This window comes from Typopeltis vanoorti, chromosome 5, assembly GCF_054136105.1.
Source record: "Typopeltis vanoorti isolate ZY-2024b chromosome 5, IOZ_Tvanoo_1.0, whole genome shotgun sequence".
NCBI lineage: Eukaryota > Metazoa > Arthropoda > Arachnida > Uropygi > Thelyphonidae > Typopeltis > Typopeltis vanoorti.
The window spans coordinates 166,890,440-166,908,634 of NC_143553.1; the positions used below are offsets into that span (position 1 = coordinate 166,890,440).

At 33.8% G+C, this 18,195-nt stretch overlaps 1 protein-coding gene across 2 annotated transcripts in view; it reads right to left on the reverse strand.

Annotated features, from left to right (window-relative positions):
* Window positions 1–18,195, reverse strand: part of LOC150107038 (tumor protein D52-like) — a 127,383-nt gene that overhangs the window by 76,962 nt on the left and 32,226 nt on the right. For both annotated transcript variants that reach the window (XM_090393393.1, XM_090393392.1), the window contains exon 2: window positions 5,963–6,090. In XM_090393393.1, the coding sequence (XP_090249519.1) occupies window positions 5,963–6,090 (128 nt within the window). The remainder of the gene's footprint in view (window positions 1–5,962; window positions 6,091–18,195) is intronic.

Below are 18,195 nucleotides of genomic sequence, written 5' to 3' on the forward strand. Positions count from 1 at the left end.
TATTGCTCAAAAATTCAGGTGACAGAAAAGATGTTTTAATTTTTGTAATCAGAATAAAAATAAAAATAAAAAAATCATATAGATAACCTAAAAAATTCTGAAACAAATTTTGCTGAATAGTATCATTATTTTGCATTAAACTCTTCCCCCCTCCCCACTTATGCATTTTTCTTCTCTAATCAGATAATCAAAATGGATTATCCAACTCGTATTCAACTGAACTAATGTACCTAAACTCCATCCCCTAATGAGGCTCACACCCCATGAAAGATTTTCATAAACCTATAGTATGTTCATATCATTGGTAGGCTAGAATTTTTTTTTTCTATTTTGATTAATTTGGTTGGCCAGTGGTTAGCGTATCTGTTCTCCAGGCAAGAGACTGTGGGTTCGAATCCCACGATGGGAAACGAACCCAAAAATGACCCAGAGGAAGAACAAGATATAGGTGGATTGATACGGTACAAAGTGCCTTAGACGATAGAAATATAAGATCTGACAATGTTGGAGTCTTGACAAATAACAGACTGATTTAGAGGAAAATTGTAGATAGAAAGTTAGTAATGATGTAAATTTTTCATGTAGTACTATCATATCCTGTACACCCCTTGAGGGTACATGTCAGGAATTTGAAGTTGATGACAAAAATATTTTGGGAAAATTTGGAGAAAAGAGCAAAGCTAATAATAATGGCAATACCTGTTGGATTTCTGCTGCAGACATGGATTGATTATTACTAACCATATTCCAACATAAAAATCTGCACAAATACACATGGAGAGAAGAGGCAAGGAATAAGAAAAGTCTCATTGACTATGTTATTGTTGATAGTGATATTTTCTCCTTACTGCAGGACACCAGAGTGTACAGAGGATTTAAAATTGGAAGTGATCACTATTTAGTCTTGAGCATGGATAAAATTGAATTTCATATTGAAAAGAAGAACATAAAAAAAGTTTTAAAGTGAATAAGACTTAAGCAGCTCTCAGATGTGAACTGTAGACAAACATACACAAACATTATTCAAGAAAAAATAAAAGAGTTTGAGAACAGGAACCAAACCTTGGAGATTCAGTGGCAAGCTGTGAAGAAAATACTGACTGATTCAGCCAGAGAGGCATGTGGTGAGGTTGTCTGCAAGGATAGAAAAATCAGTCTTCCATGTTGAATACATAAAGTTATGGGCAAATAAATCAGCTTGTGCTCTTAGAGAATACAGAGACAAATGTCATCATCCTCAAATTCCTGACTTGTACTCTCAATCAGTCAGTTACGTGTCAAGACTTCAACATTATCAGATCTTATATTTCTATCGTCTAAGGCACTTTTACTGTATCAATCCACCTATATCTTGGTCTTTCTCTGGGTCGTTATTCTGCCAACCTGGCAGAGAAGACTTGTTTTGCTAATCTTTCTTTGCCCATTCTCTTTAAGTGACCATACCACCTGAGATTATCTCTGCTAATGCATTCCTGGATGCTGACAATGTCACGTTCTTTCATAATATCCTCGTTTTTAATATGATATTGCCATTGATGCCATCTGTTCACACCTCTAATCTTTCTAGGACTCTCATATATGCGGTCTCTAGTCTTTGGTCAAGTGTTTTACTTCTGACTCAGCTCTCAGATCCATAAGTTAAAACTGGTTGGAACACTGTCTTGTATACAGCTTATTTAGTGTTCCGACTAATTTCTCTCTTATTCCATATGAATTTATTCAATTGACTGCCTACCATACCAGCCTTGTTGATTCGGTTGTCTATTTCCATATTTAACTTACCATCTTCAGTAAAAATCGTGCCTAAGTAGCTGAAATGTTTTACTTGTTCAACAGGTTCCCTGTTCACAACACAGTTGACATTTTCAACAATTCTAGCTATTTTCATTGTCTTTGTCTTTCTAATACTGACCTTCATACCATATCTATTACAACAGTTCTTCAATTTAGTCAGGGAATCTTGCAAACTTGTAGCGCATTTATTTAGAATTATAACATCGTCCACATAAAGCAAAGAGCTGACATTAACATTTCCAATTCTGATATCATGTTTAATACCACTTTCCTTCATAATGTGATCCATAGATATAATGAATAACAGAGGTGATAATCCTTGTCTCACACCAGATTTAACATTAAACCATCATCCAGTACTTCCTTGAATTCTAACTGCTGACTTACAACTCAAATACAGACTAAGTATTGCTTGATATAATGCCCCATTGACACCATATAATTGTAGCGTATTGAATAGCTTCTCTCTTGGCACCTTGTCATATGCCTTTTCCAGATCGACAAAACTTAAATACAGATCTTTGTTATATTCCCATGCTTTCTCAACTATTTGTCGTAAAGTGAAGATCTGATCCTGAGAGCCTCTATTTGGTCTGAATCCAGCTTGTTCTTCTCCAAGCTTATCTTCCACAATTATTCTCAACCGTTTCTCAAGTATACTTGCATAGATCTTACCAGGAACACTCAGGGAAATAGCTCTGTACTTCTCACATTCAGTTTTATTTCCCTTTTTATATATGGGTACTATTAGAGCTCTACTCCAATCATCGGGAATTCGTCCCCCTGTCCAGGCTTTCTGAACTATGCAGTGCAGCCACTGTAAGACTTTTATACCACCATACTTCAGTATTTCTGGTCAAATATCATCTACTCCTGCTGCCTTTCCACATTTCAAACCTTTGATGGCGTTTTCTACTTCAAGTATGGATATGTATTCCTGTCTGTATGCCTGTTGAGTGTTTTTGAACACTGTGCTATCACTGCTTGTTTCATTTAGCGATTTTTCGAAGTAATTACTCTATACTTCAAGGATATCTTTTTCTCTTGTTTTCATGCCACCTTTATCATCTCAAACTCCATTTACAGCACTACAGCACTTTTAACGCCTTACCTCCATTTCTAAGCTTCTTCAACAACCTCCAGAATATCTTATCACCTTCTTGATATTTATTTTCCATGTTCTTGCCAAAGTCCTCCCATACTTTTGTTTAGCTAGTTTTGCACAGTGCTTAGCATTCTTGCATTTGTCTCTGTATTCTTTAAGAGCAACAGCTGACTTATTTGCAACTTTTGATATGCTTTCTTCTTTTCCTTCACTGCCTCTTTAACTTCCTGTGTCCACCAAGGAGTTCTGATTTTTTTTATCCTTGCAGACAACCTCACCACATGCCTCTCTGGCAGAATCAATCAGGGTTTTCTTCAAGGAATCTCCAATGTTTTGTTCCTGTTCTCAAACTCTTTCATTTTTTCTTCAATAATCTTTGTGTCTTTTAGTCTACAGTTCACATCTGAGAGCTGCTCAACTTTTATTCGCTTTAAAACTTTCTTACATGTTATTCTTTTCAATATGAAATTCAATTTTATCCTGCTCAAGACTAAATAGTGATCACTTCCAATTTTAAATCCTCTATACACTCCGGTGTCCTGCACCAAGGAGAAAAATCACTATCAACAATAACATAGTCAATGAGACTTTTCTTGTTCCTTGCCTCTTCTCTCCATGTGAATTTGTGCACATTTTTATGTTGGAACATGGTGTTAGTAAAAACCAGTCCATGTCCTGAGCAGAAATCCAACATGTATTTGCCATTATTAATAGCTTTGCTCTTTTCTCCAAATTTTCCTAAAATGTTTTTGTATGACAATCATTTCCTACTCTGCTATTTAGATCCCCAACAAGGACCAACTTTTCCTTTTCTCTGTCGGCTGCTTTTCTCTACAGTCTCAAAAAATTCCTCCAGTTCTACCTTAGTAGAACCCTCTGTGGGACCATAGACACAAGTCACATTGTCTAGTTTCCCATTCTGATATCTGTCCAGATCACTGTATTTGAGATTGCTTGCCATTCAAGATTAACTTGTATTTAGTGTTGAATACTATGGCTGCTACTCCTTTTCCTTGATTGTCATTACCTGAATATAACATTTTGTATTTTGCTCAGAAAGATCTCACCAGTTTTGTCTTTTTTGTTTCAGTCTCCCATATTATGTCGATCTGGTACTTATCTAATTCTTCAGCTAGCTCCATTTCTTTGCCATGTGGCAAGATATTCTGGAGGTTTTTGAAGAAGCTTAGAAATGGAGGGAAGAGTGCTGTAAAAGCAATTAAAGATGAAAACTGGAGAAAAAGATAACCTTGAAGTATGCAGTAATTACTTTGAAAAATTGCTAAATGAGAAAAGAAGTGATGACAGCACAGTGGTAATAAACACTCAATAGGCATAGTCAGGAATACATATCGATACTTGAAGTAGAAAAAGCCACCAAAGGCTTGAAAAGTGGAAAGGCAGCAGGAGTAGATGATATTCGACCAGAAATGCTTAAGTATGGAGGTATAAAAGTCTTACAGTGGCTCCACTGCATAGTTCAGAGGGCCCAGACAGAGGGACGAATTCCTGATGATTGTAGTAGAGCTCTCAAAGTATCCATATATAAAAAGGGAACTAAAACAATGTGAGAATTACAGAGGTATTTCTCTACTGAGTGTTCCTGCTAAGATTTATGCAAGTATACTTGAGAAACAGTTGAGAAGAATTGTGGAAAAAAAAGCTTGGTGAAGAATAAGCTGGATTCAGGCCAAATAGAGGCTGTCAGGATCAGATCTTCACTTTATGACAAATAGTTGAGAAATCATAGGATTGCAACAAAGATCTGTATTTAAGTTTTGTAGATCTGGAAAAGGCATATGAGAAGGTGCCAAGAGAGAAGCTATTCAATATGCTACAGTTAAATGTGGTCAATGGGGCATTATACCAAGCAATACTTGTCTTTATTTGAGTTGTGAGTCAACAGTTAGAATTGATGGAAGTACAGGAAGATGGTATAATGTTAAATCTGGTGTCAGACAAGGATGTACGTTATCCCCTCTGTTATTTATTATCTATATGGATCACATTATGAAGGAAAACAGTATTAAACCTGATATTAAAATTGAAGACGTTAATCTCAGCTGTTTACTTTATGCAGATGCTATTATACTTCTAAACAAATCCGCTACAAGTCTGCAAGACTTCCTGACAAAATTGAATAACTACTGTAAGAGATAAGTTATGAAGGTCAGCAATAACAATAACAAGAAAACGAAAATATTCATAAGCATTGAAGATATCAACTGCGTTGTGAATGGAGCACCAATAGAAGATTCAGCTACTTAGGCATGATTTTTAGTGAAGATGGTAAATTAAATATGAAAATAGACAACAGAATCAACAAAGCTGGTATGGTAGGAAGTCAACTGAATAAATTTATATGAAATAAGAAAGAAATTAGTCGGAACACTAAATAAGCTGTATACAAGACAGTGGTCAAACTAATTTTAACTTATGGATCTGAGAGTTGGATCAGAAGTAAAACACTTGACCAAATACTAAATACCGTAGATATGAGAGCCCTGAAAAAGATCTGGAGCACAAACAGATGGCATCAATGCCAATATCATATTAAAAATGAGGATATTAGGAAAGAACTTGACATCGCTAGTATCCAGGAATGTGTTAGCAGAGCTAATCTCAAGTGGTATGGTCACTTAAACAGAATGGGCGAGGAAAGATTAGGAAAACAAGTGTTTTTTGGCAGGTTGGCAGGAAAAAGTCCAAGAGGAGGACCAAGATATAAGTGGATTGATACAGTACAAAGTGCCTTAGACGATAGAAACATAAGATCTGATAATGTTGGAGTCTTGACAGGTAACAGATTGATTTGGAGGAAAATTGTAAATAGGAAGTTAGTAATTATGTAAATTTTTCATGTAGTACTATCATATCCTCTGCATCTCTTGAGGGTACATGACAGAAATTTATGATGATGATATTTAATTATGAGTGTTGCTATACATCTTTAGTTACAATTAATACAGATTTTATTCATTGCAACTGCATAATATATATTAAAAATTACAAGGTTTCAGCCCATTTATATTAAAGCATATGTTTTCATATTTTGCAACTCACTTTTATTAGCTCTGCTCGCCACTGTTCTTCCAATTTGGCCCGAGCTTCAGGGTCATTTGAAAATTCAGGTATTCCAGTCTCGATAGGAGTATCAAAATTTGTGTCATCGGTTGTGTCATAAAATGTGTCTATGGAAAATAAATAAATAAATATATATGTTATTTATAAATTAGATATCTAATTTAGGTTAACTGTACTAATTTACAGCATACATGAAATCGAGTTTTTTCTTTACAATTTATCAACTTTCATCAACATTCAGTCCCTATAATTTTATCGCTTGGCATTCATAAACAATTTTTGCAAAATGCCAGTTATCCCCCCCCCCCCCCAATTTATTGTTTGGTCAACTATGTTCTGGACTGATTTGTGTTTTCAAGGGATGGTAGATGAGATGGGAAATATCTGGGAGAAAAAATTTGGCTAACTTATATTTAAATGAAAAGTCCTTATGTCTAGAATTTTTCCAAAAAAAAACATGCAAATCATCAAACTTCATTATGAGACATCTATAGATGTGAAATATATCTTATTTAGAAAATGTAACAGTTATACATAAGAACCTTTATTATACCATTTATTTCCTTCTTACAGCATATCTTCTCGTAAGAGTATGTTGGCTTATGAACGCCTGACCATCAATCGCCTTTGATTTCAGATCAAATTATTTCATCACCTGTTATGTCTCAAATATTCTAATGTGAAAATTCTAAATCTATGAATATTCTTTTCACAATGATTAGATCCAAGATTAGTAATAAATCAATTTTCTTGTCAATATAATTTTAACAGTTTTAATGCAGGGATTGCCTTTAACTTTACAAATTCTTCACTTTTTTTATCATTACTATTGAAGACAATGGTCTAAATCATAGGTTCACAAACTTTTTCGGGCCACCGCCCACTTTGCAAGACATAAATTTTGTAACGCTCCCCATTATAACAGTTTTCCGTGTTTTGTCCGAATAATTATAAATAATAATTAATAAATAGAATAATTACACAAGATATAAACAACAAACCTACAAAACATAACCACAGAAAACAGTATAATATATAAAAGTGGTTTTATATATTTTATATATATTTTAAAATGAAATATAACGAATATATTTGCTACTGTAAACATAACCTATTACACACACATATATACATGCTCTATTTTCTCATTGACATAGAAAATTGACATCTATTTCTATCTGACATGGTAAATTTTCAAATGATTAAATAATTGAAATAGAAAACTGATAAAAAAATTGATCGTGTAAGACGAGCATAAGATGAATTAAAATGCACTATTTAAATTTTAAATGATTATCTAATTGCAAAATCACGAAAATAATTAATTTTTAAATATATATTATTAATTTCTTCTATACCGACCCCTAGACCGCCCCCAAATGCTTCTGATCCCACTATAGCCCCCCCCCCCCAGAAGGCTTCAGCGCCCACTGGGGGGGGGGGGGGGGCTATAGTGGGAATCTATGGTTCATGGTGACAGTCAATTAGATATCATTCATTTAGACCATGAACCTAATAAGATATCTAATTGACTGTCACCATGAACCATAGATTCCCAAAGTGGGTGGTACCGCCCCCCCCAGTGGGCGCTGAAGCCTTCTAGGAGGGGGGGGGGGCTATAGTGGGATCAGAAGCATTTGGGGGCGGTCTAGGGGTCGGTGGCTCTTTATAGAAGAAATTAATAATATATATTTAAAAATTAATTATTTTCGTGATTTTGCAATTAGATAATCATTTAAAATTTAAATAGTGCATTTTAATTCATCTTATGCTCGTCTTACATGATCAATTTTTTTATCAGTTTTCTATTTCAATTATTTAATCATTTGAAAATTTACCATGTCAGATTTTCTATTTCTTACTATTGTTTGTAACATAGACAAATTCCTTTTGAATTTTATTTATTCTAATTAGTCATCTCTGTTTATTATTATGCATTCACACTGTACATTTTGATGAACTTCAAGTAGAGATTAATGGGAGTTGAAAACTAGAGGGAAGAGACCCCTAGTCACATACATATACATCAATTTCTAATAAACAACCACAAATTTTTAATTAAAAAAAAAAACACTGCAGAAAACTGTTATACAAATTGCTTCACAGGCTCCTGGAAAGAGCGGCCATCAAATAAAGTCTGTACCTAGGGGTCTCTTCCCTCTAGTTTTCAACTCCCATTAATCTCTACTTTAAGTTCATCAAAATGTACAGTGTGAATGCATAATAATAAACAGAGATGACTAATCAGAATAAATAAAATTCAAAAGGAATTCGTCTATGTTACAAACAATAGTAAGAAAAATTATGGAAGCAATAATGATGAATAGCAATAGTAGATGATCATGGCAAAGGATGTAATGGTATTATTTAATGAGCACTATGTCAGTGTATGCATCATATTAGTGTAAATGATGACGATGCAACTCCTAAAAGTGAGGCAAATGAGAGAGGAATTTGAAGCGAAAGAATAAGGTGTATTAAGTTTTAATGGAGCTAGATGTTATGGGAACAAATGAAATACCACCACATATTTCTAGGGAATGTATATACACCCTATGTCCAAAAAGAAACCAAATTTTTGATAGAAAATAAAACACAGACCAATTATAATTATTCAAATCATTTATTTCAATCAATATATTAATAATTATTTCTATATATTAATAATATATTTTTTCAATATATTATTAATATATTGAAAAAATCGATACAGCATTTCGCATAGTCAATTAATTCGTTAAATGAGTTTTTTTTATCGGTTTTTGAAATACTGTTGAGGGTCATGGTTACTGCCACTTGAACGTTTCCAATGGTGTCGTATCGCTTTCATTTCATCGGCAAATGAAGTCAGGGGAAAAGAAAGAAGTTGTAGGGTGCTAAATGAGGTGAATACGGCAAGTGATCTAACACAAAAACTTGGTTTTTGCTCAAAATCTGTCTCACAATGTTCAAATGATGAGATGGTGCATTATCGTGCAAAAGTGACCAGCTGCCTGCATCGCAATATTCATGCCGTACATGACGAATTTTCGCTATCAATCACTTCAAAACAAAACTCACCATTGACTGTTAGGCCAGGCAGAACGAATTCTTTGTGGATAATGCCCTAGGAATCGTAGAAACAAATCAGCTTTGTCTTTACTTTTGACTTCTCCAAGTGATTTTTTTTAGGATGTCCCTCTTCTGGTGGTCTCCACTCAGCATTCTGCCACTTTGTTTCAATCTCATACTCAAAACACCACGTTTCGTCACCAGTAACGATCATTTCAAGAAAGTTTGAGTCCTTACGAGCGGTTTTAACGAGGTCCTTGCAGTATTCAATTCGATACATTTTTTGGTCATCGGTCAACTTGTGGAGAATAAATCACGAATTCAATTTACGAAGGCCCAAACTCTTGGTCAAAATGTTGTGCACAGTTGATTTCGGAATCCACAATTCATCTTCAATCAATCTCGCGGACAATTTCTGGTTTTCTTTGATGACATCATGCACTTTTTGGATGTTAATTTCACTCAGTCCAGTTTTTTGGATGGCCTGGCTTTTCGTTGTCCTCAAGCGTCTCACGACCACTTTGAAATCACTTAACCACACGTAAACTTGAGTACGGGATAAGCATTCATCACCTTATGCTTTTTTGAAGAATTTCAGTAAAACCTTTACAAGTTTAACAGAAAAGTCAATAGCAGCTTTCTGTTTGAAACTCATTTTCCGACCGTTCGTCAAAACACACTGTCACTATAACTCGGCTTCTAATGAAACAAATGCCACAAATAGTTGATACAACACTAACAAAGGTTGCTGCTTTCAACAAAAAAAAAAAAAAAAAGATACAACAGGTGGTACCACTAGTTTCTTCTATTTTCAAAAAGTTTAGTTTCTTTTTGGACAGAGGGTGTAAGATTTAGATAAATGGTTGTTAAATGAATGTCTTATAGTGGGACAGGTTCCTAGGAATGGAAAGAAGACAAAATAATGTCTCAAGACAAGCATGGGTCTAGCACAAAAGTTTATTACAGACCAGTCTTTCATAACAGTGCTTCACAATATTATGCTATTGTGTGTGTGTGGTGGGGGGGGGGGGGGAGATAATAATTTTTTAATATGTACTAATATTTCACCCGGTTTTCTACAACTGTTGTAATGGACAAAAACAGGTTACAACAGAAAAATGAGTAATCTTCTTAAAGACGCTTCTACATATCAGATTATAGACTGGGATCCTATCCAATCTTAAAAGGAAAAAAAATTGTATAAATTATCAGAAGTTACATCTTGGCCTAAAATTACCAAACCTAAAACAGACCTGCATATTTAAAGTAATTTGACTTTATCATGTCAATTTACTTTAAATATACGAGTCCCTAAAATTCATAAATCTAATATCCCCCAAACCCCCTTTCATTCCAATAGTTAACATCATAGACAGCCCCCACCTACCAACTGGTCAAATATTTATTTATATCCTCCCCACATCAACTTTCCATCATTTATTCAAAATTCTCTTTGCTTTAAGGCAATATAATCACAAGAGATTCTGAAGCATGGCAATACCCTGTTTGATATTATTTCAATGATTACCAATGTTTCACATTTTAACTCAAACATATTTGAATTATGTTCAAATATATTTTGAAACATATTTTCTGGTTATATTTTATGGAAAAAACAAAACAAAACACAAACTTCTGGATGGGACTGTAATGGGTCTCCCCGCTAGAAAATTTCTATACGAAATATTTTCAAAAAGAAGCACTCAAACACAACTAAACAAAGCAACAGTTTGGTTACACAATGTAGTTGATGTGATTCTTATTTGGTCTCATAACTGAGACATGTAAAATACATTTTTAGAGCATCTAAACAATATACAAAAATACACTTCACAATAGAAAAAGAAAGTAATAATTGTCTCCCCTAGACGCAACCACCAAATGTTTCATTTGTTTCAATACTGGAATACCGTAAGTTTGCATAATAATAAATGATAAAAACAGAGGAAAAGTCATCTTAAAACTTATTTGTAGAATTTCTGCCTAAGTTTCATAGGCATCTTTAATACAGACAGCCTCCTTAGTAGCCAACATAAGACAACTGAAACAGTCAATAATTTCTTAACTGAAAATAGAAAAGTAAAATAAAATAAAATAGCGCATGCACACACACACACACACACACACACACACACACACACACACACACACACACACACACACACACACACACAGGTGGTCCCCCGGTTACAGTCGACCCGACTTACAGTGTTCTGCACTTATGAACAGGCTCCCCATAAGGATAATTAATAATTAAATTAATAATTCAGGAACTAGTTTCGTCCACAAATGTAAACAAGTGGTGGATAGTGGTAATGGACTGCAATTGGACATCAATGAAAATCATGTCATTGACTTAATAGAATCCCATTCAGAAGAATTAACCAATGAAGACCTTATGGAGATAGAGAAGCAGCTGATAGAAACACAAGAACACAAAGAATCAGAAGATCCAGAGCCAAGAAAGTTTGCAACAAAAGAATTAGTTGAAGCCTTTCGTGTCATTAAAGCTTTAATGAGACAAAGGGAGGAGCAAGTTCCTAATATTGAGCTGTATACAAAGGTTTACCGTGCAGTTAGTGAGAACACCAGCTGCTACGAGACCATTTATAATGAAAAAAAAAAAAAGCTGTGCAAACAACCCTAGATACTTTTTTCAAGAAACTGACTTCAGTGGTAAGCTCCCCTCCTCCACAATCAAATCCTAATCTCCAGCACCAGGTCCATCCTCTCTAGCACCAGAATCTGATCCTGATTCTCAAGCACCCACTGCACCATCTCCATCATCTTCTGATTAATGTTAGCCTACCTTCTTGCTTCAAAAATGCCCCTTCCAGTAAGAAAGACATTGATGCAACATTAGGTGAGTGTTAACCTTTAATATTCTTTTTTGAAATCTCTCTTATCTAAACTTTTTGTATGAGTTTGTTTTTATGTTGTTTGTTTGAATTAAAAGAAAGAGCACAATAGTTTCTGTAACTTTTTATTACAGTACAGGAGGGTGTTGTTATTATTATTATTATTATTACAGTATTACATTGTATTATTATCGCCACATATGAACCATTATAGTATTATTATTATTACATATATGAGCTGTTCATCAGGGATCTGAGTTGCATACAAATCCGGCCCTAAGACGTTCTCAGGAACGTATCTCGTCCATAAGAATGCCTGTATATATGAAGATAAAGATTAGCAGATTTAGTTGCTGCTTGCTTGGCATGCACAAAGTACCTACCTACCTTCAATTTCAGACTTATTCATTATGACTCAGCAACAAAAAAACTCATTAAATGATGTTAATAAAATCAAATGCAATGTGTTCCACATTTTTTTTCACTTCAATTCAAAATTACTATTAAAAAGAGGGTAATTTTTAGTGCACTATTTTAAGCCCAATTATTAGTGTGCATATCATTTTCTCTATTGTATATCACTGATTTTTCTTTTGTATGAAACAGTTTTTAATAATGAAACCATTTTAATAATAACTCTGTTTTTCATTATTATTACTTTACATGTCTGAGTTTGTTTCACTCTTATTTCATTTTTGTAATTATTCAACGTTTCAATATATAATGCAGCTTTGACCATTAAGCACCCCTAGAAAGTGAGGATTGGACATTAGGTCAGAAGCCCTGGCCAGTTCTCCACGTTCCTTTAAAGGTTATGTGGAGGTCTCCTTTCAGTTATACAGCTTTGACCTAAGAGAAAACCTCCACATAGCATTTAAAGGAATGCGGAGAACTGACCAGGCCTTCTGACCTAATGTCCAATCCTCACCTTCTCGTGGTGCACCCTGTTAGATATCTACCTAGATAATGAACGAACAAGGATGAACTGGCAATTTGGGATTTAGGCGACAAAATTGTATTCTTATTGGCTTAAAACATAATATAAAATGATGATACATAACAGAATTTCATGCCTGCTGGGGCGTCGCCTGGTTAAACAAGGACCCTCATTGTTTTCGCCAGGGAACCAGGCCAAACAGCAAAAAGTCAGCTACTGGAACAAATCCTATAATACACCCCAAATCAATATCACTGGAGTTCAAGATCGGTACTATCAACATAAGAAACCTGAATGAAATTTAGACAGGCATATTGATTTGGAGGAAAATTGTAGATAGAAAGTTAGTAATGATGTAAATTTTTCATGTAGTATATTATTATATCCTGTACATCTCTTGAGGGTACATACATGTCAGGAATTTGATGATAATGATAATATATAATGCATAATACCAAACATGAATGATGTTTTTTTTTTAAAATAAATGAATATGTAAAGAATTGTTTCTTTTTTGTTCAGGGAGGAGGAGAGGAGGTATGCCAGCAGGACAAGTTAACCACTTCATGCATTTTTTGACATGCTGAGCATAAAAGGTTCGCCATCACTAATATAGGCCATGGGGTTCCACAGATAATCTGGAAGACAGGCATTGATAAATTAATACAATGAGTACAGGTCGATGGTTATTATGGAGGACTTCAACTATGGAGATATAAACTGGAAGGAAGAAAGATTACATGGCAGGAAGGAAATGGAATTTATACATCTACTGAAAGATAATTACTTGAGGCAGTATATGATGGAAGGGACTAAGGATGTGAGAGTATATAGGACCTGGTCATAGGATCAGAAGAACTATCCATAACCAAGGAGGCCACATTGTTTCCCATTAGCAAAAGTAACCATGCAGTCTTAACTTGCAAGATTGTAAAACATGAGGAATATTCTGCCAAGAAAAGGGTATATTTGGAACTACAAGGCAGGTGATTAAAATAAGCTTAGGAAGAAGCTTAAATGTGTTCCATGGCATAAAACACTGCAAACGAAGGATGTTAATAATGCATGGGAGATAGTTAAGGGGTATCTAGAGGAAGATATATGAATTTGTATACCTAAGTTAGGTAACTTAGCTAACTTAAGTAAAGAGGGTTAATTAGGTAGGAGTTAGATGGATGAGTAATATTAAGCATGAGCTTCAGAAAAAGGAATGCTGTAGAGGGTATATAAAAAGAAAAGTGACCTGCAAACTAATGAACAGTATACAGGTCGGGAAGAAGGGTTACAAGTGTGGTAACGAAGGCAAAATCACATTATGAGAAGAAACTAGCTGAGCAGGCCAAGGGAAATCCCAAACAGTTATTTTGCTAAGTCGCAAGTAAGAAGATTGACTATGGAAGAATAACCTTAATGAGTGCTGATAGTCACTACATAATAGAAGCAAATAAAATACTTGGGATATTGAGTGACCACTTTACAAGGATATATCATATAAGAGAGGTTAATGCTGTAACATGTGACAGACACTGATGTGGGAACAGGTGGATGAATTGAAGGTTCTTAGGATGTTGCAGAATGTCAATGTAAATACAGCTGCGGGATTAGATGGACTATCAGCTCAGGTTTTGCAAGAATGTGCAAGGGAACTGGCAATACCTCTGACTAGGTGCTTTAAGTCTCAGCTCTGGTCGCATTCCAAGGAAGTGGAGAGAAGGCAAAATAATTCCTTTGACAAGTGAGGTTTAAGCCTGCAGTACCAAATTATAGACCAATCAGCACCTTAGGAATGATTGTAAATAGTAGAAAATTGGTAAAAAAAAAGAGAATTCAGGAATGGGTAGATAGGAATATGATACTTTATGTGGGGTGACATGGCTTTGTCAAGGGTTGGCCATGCCTTAGTAATTTACTAACTTTTTATAATGAAGTGACAGCTTCATTAATTTACAAACTTTTTATAATGAAGTGACAGCCGAGTTGGATAAGGGAAATGGCTACACGATGATTCTTTTGGATTTTGCAAAGGCATTTCTGCCAGAATACCATATGGAACTCTGTTATGCAAATTAGAACAAATTGGAATGGATATGACATTGGTTATGTGGTTGCTGGACAGAGTTCAAAAAGTGGTATATGGAGGGTCAGAATCAAAGTCAAAACAGGTGACTAGCGGTGCCACAAGGTTCAGTGATGGGACCACTACTATAATTTGTACATAAGTGATACAGAAAATAACATGAGAGGAAATATTCAGTTGATTGCTGATGATGCAAAATTAGGTAAAGAAATAGTTAATCAAGGCAATATGGAGAGCTTGCGGAATGATTTAAATAAGCTGTCAACATGGGCAAAAGATAATGGGTTCAGTTTAATGTCGAAAAATGTAAGTCATGCATTTTGGGATAAATAGGTTATAAGCTGTGTACCACACTGATGGAACTGTATTCCATGAAATAGGTGAAGCTAGAGATTTAGGTGTAGTGGTAGACAGAGAGTTAAAGTTTATAGGACATAGTTGTAAGGCAGCCGATAAGATTACTTGGAGATTAATTGAAGTATTGCCAGTACCCTTGCACATTCTTGCAAAACCTGAGCTGATAGTCCATCTAATCCCATAGCTGTATTTACACTGAGATTCTGCAGTAGAGATGTTATTCCTCTTTATCATCATACGTATCAAGGATTTAGGTCTAGCATGGCCTGTTCCGGCTTTAGAAGTCATCGTTGAATCATTTAAGAGGACGTCCTGGTTTTCTTTTTCCTAATGGCTTGTACTTTAAGGCTTGTTTTGGTAATCTTTCTGTTTGCATTCTTTGAAAGCGTTCCATCCATTTATGTTTATATTTTTTAATTTTTTCTATTACTGGTTCTTGGTTTAATTCTTTCATAATATCTTCGTTTATTTTGTGATCAAATAGGGTATACTTTGCAGTTTTTCTCATAAACTTCATTTCTGCTGTTGTTAGTCTTTGTTTGTCTTTTTGTTTTATTGTCCAGATTTCGCTTCCATACATTAAGACCGGTAGGGCTAATGTATTTTATACTTTTAGCCTGGTTTGTTTTTGAACTAGGTTTGGTTTAAATATAGAGTTAATTACACCTGTTATTTTTAAATATTTTGCAATTTTTACGTTTATATCTTTTTCATTTTCATATGTGATCATACATCCTAGGTAGTTAAATGAATTCACCTGTTCTAAGATCTTGTTATCTATTACTATTTTAGTTCTTGCTGGATCTTGTCCTTTAAAGGCCATAGTTTTTGATTTTTCCGTTGATATTATCATACCATAATCTTTGGATATCTCATTTAGATTTAAAATAGCTTTCTGTAAGTTATCTTCAGAATTTGTAATTATTTGGTTGTCTGCAAAGAGGAGTGTGTTTACGTTAACTGTAGGTGAAAGTTTAATTCCTTGATGTAAATTTTTGCTCCATTTTATTATTATTTCATTTAAGTAGATATTAAAAAGGACTTGCTGAGAGGGGACATCCCTGTTGGACCCCTTGGTTTATCTCTCTTGTATATGATAGTTCATGATTTAATCTTATTTGTATTTGATTATTTTTATATATACTTGTGATAGCCTTTAGGATATTATTTGGTATTTGTCTTTCTTTTAATATGTTAAATAATATGTCTCTTTTAACTTTGTCAAATGCTTTTTCAAAGTCAATAAATGCAATATGTGTTTCTAAATTATATTCTCTTCTTTTCTCTATTATTAATTTTAGGCAAAAGGCTGGGTCTATACATGATCGTCCTTTTCTAAATCCATTCTGTACCTCTAGAATAAAGTTTTCGGAATATTTCATTAGTTTGTTATTTAAGATTCTGGTATATATTTTGTAACAGGAATTTAGTATATATACTGATACCTCTATAGTTTTTAGGGTCATCTCTATTACCTTTCTTAAAGATAGGATTCACAATTGCTTTTTTCCATTCTACTGGGGGGATACCAGTTGAGTAAATTTTATTTAAAAATAATAAGAGTCTTTCTTTGAATCTTGTTCCTGCATATTTATATAGTTCTGAACCTAGCTTATCTTCTCCAGGTGATTTTCCGTTTCTTGTTTCCTTCAGGCCGATTTCTAATTCTTCTTCAGTTATTTCCTTTTCATTTTCGTTAATTGTTTGCCAGTTGTCTTTTTTAAAATATTTGTCTGTCCACAGTTCTGTGTAGTAATTTAGAAATTCTTCTAATTTCAATTCAGTGTTTAATTTTATGTTTTCTTTGGTATCTGCATTTAGGTGTTTCAAAATCTTATATACATTGGGTCTTATTTTATATAAATCATGTTCTAAATTAGAAACAAATTTATTCCATGATTCTCTATGTCTTTTTCTGACTTCTCTTTTAGCTATGGCTCTTATTCTTTTATATTCTATTTCATCTTCTAATCTTTTACTGCTTAACCATTTGTGATAAGCTTCTTTTTTCTTTTTGATTATTTCTTTGATTGTATCATCCCAGATCTTCAGTTTTTTTCTTTTATTGAATTTTTTGGTCTTTCCTAAGCTTTCGTTTGCTGCTGCATTTAGTATCATTTTTATATTAAGCCATTCTATTTCTATTTCTTCATTTTGTTTTATTTTATCTAGATATTGGTTAATTCTTTGTTCATATAGCCATTGTACATTTGTGTCATTCAATAGTCTAGTTTTATAAAATACAATTTTATAAAAAATTATTTATAATACAATTTTTAAATAACAAAATTATTTAAAATACAATTTTTTAAAAATTCAATTTTTCTTTCTGTTCTTGGTACTTGTAGCCATTTAGGTGGTAATCTTAATTTTATTTTAACAAGGAAGTGGTCACTGCTTATTTCATATCCTTTGTAAACTCTAACATCCAGTGAAAATTTTGATGTCTTTTCATTTAATATGAAGTAATCTAATATTGATTTCCATCCTCTTGCTGCCCAAGTATATTTATGTATGTCTTTATGTTTATAGAAGAAATTCATTATTTTTAGGTTATTATAAACTACAAAGTCAATCAATTTTTTACCATTTCTGTTTGGAGTGTATTCTCCATGTATTCCTATATTATTATTAATTTTCGTGTTTCCAATTCTTGCATTTAAGTCTCCTGCTAAAATTATGTAATCATTTTTATTTATTTTATTATATATGTTTTGTAGCTGATTATAAAAATCAATATTATCCTGTTCTCTTCCTTCTTCTGGGGCATATAAACCAATTATTGTTAAATAGCCTCTATCTATTTTTATTCTAGCTTCTATTATTCTTTCATTCCATAATTTATAATGTTTTAACTGTTTTGAAAGGGAGTTATGAATCCAAATCATGACTCCTGCTTGTGCTCTTTGGTCTCTGTCGACTCCACTGTATA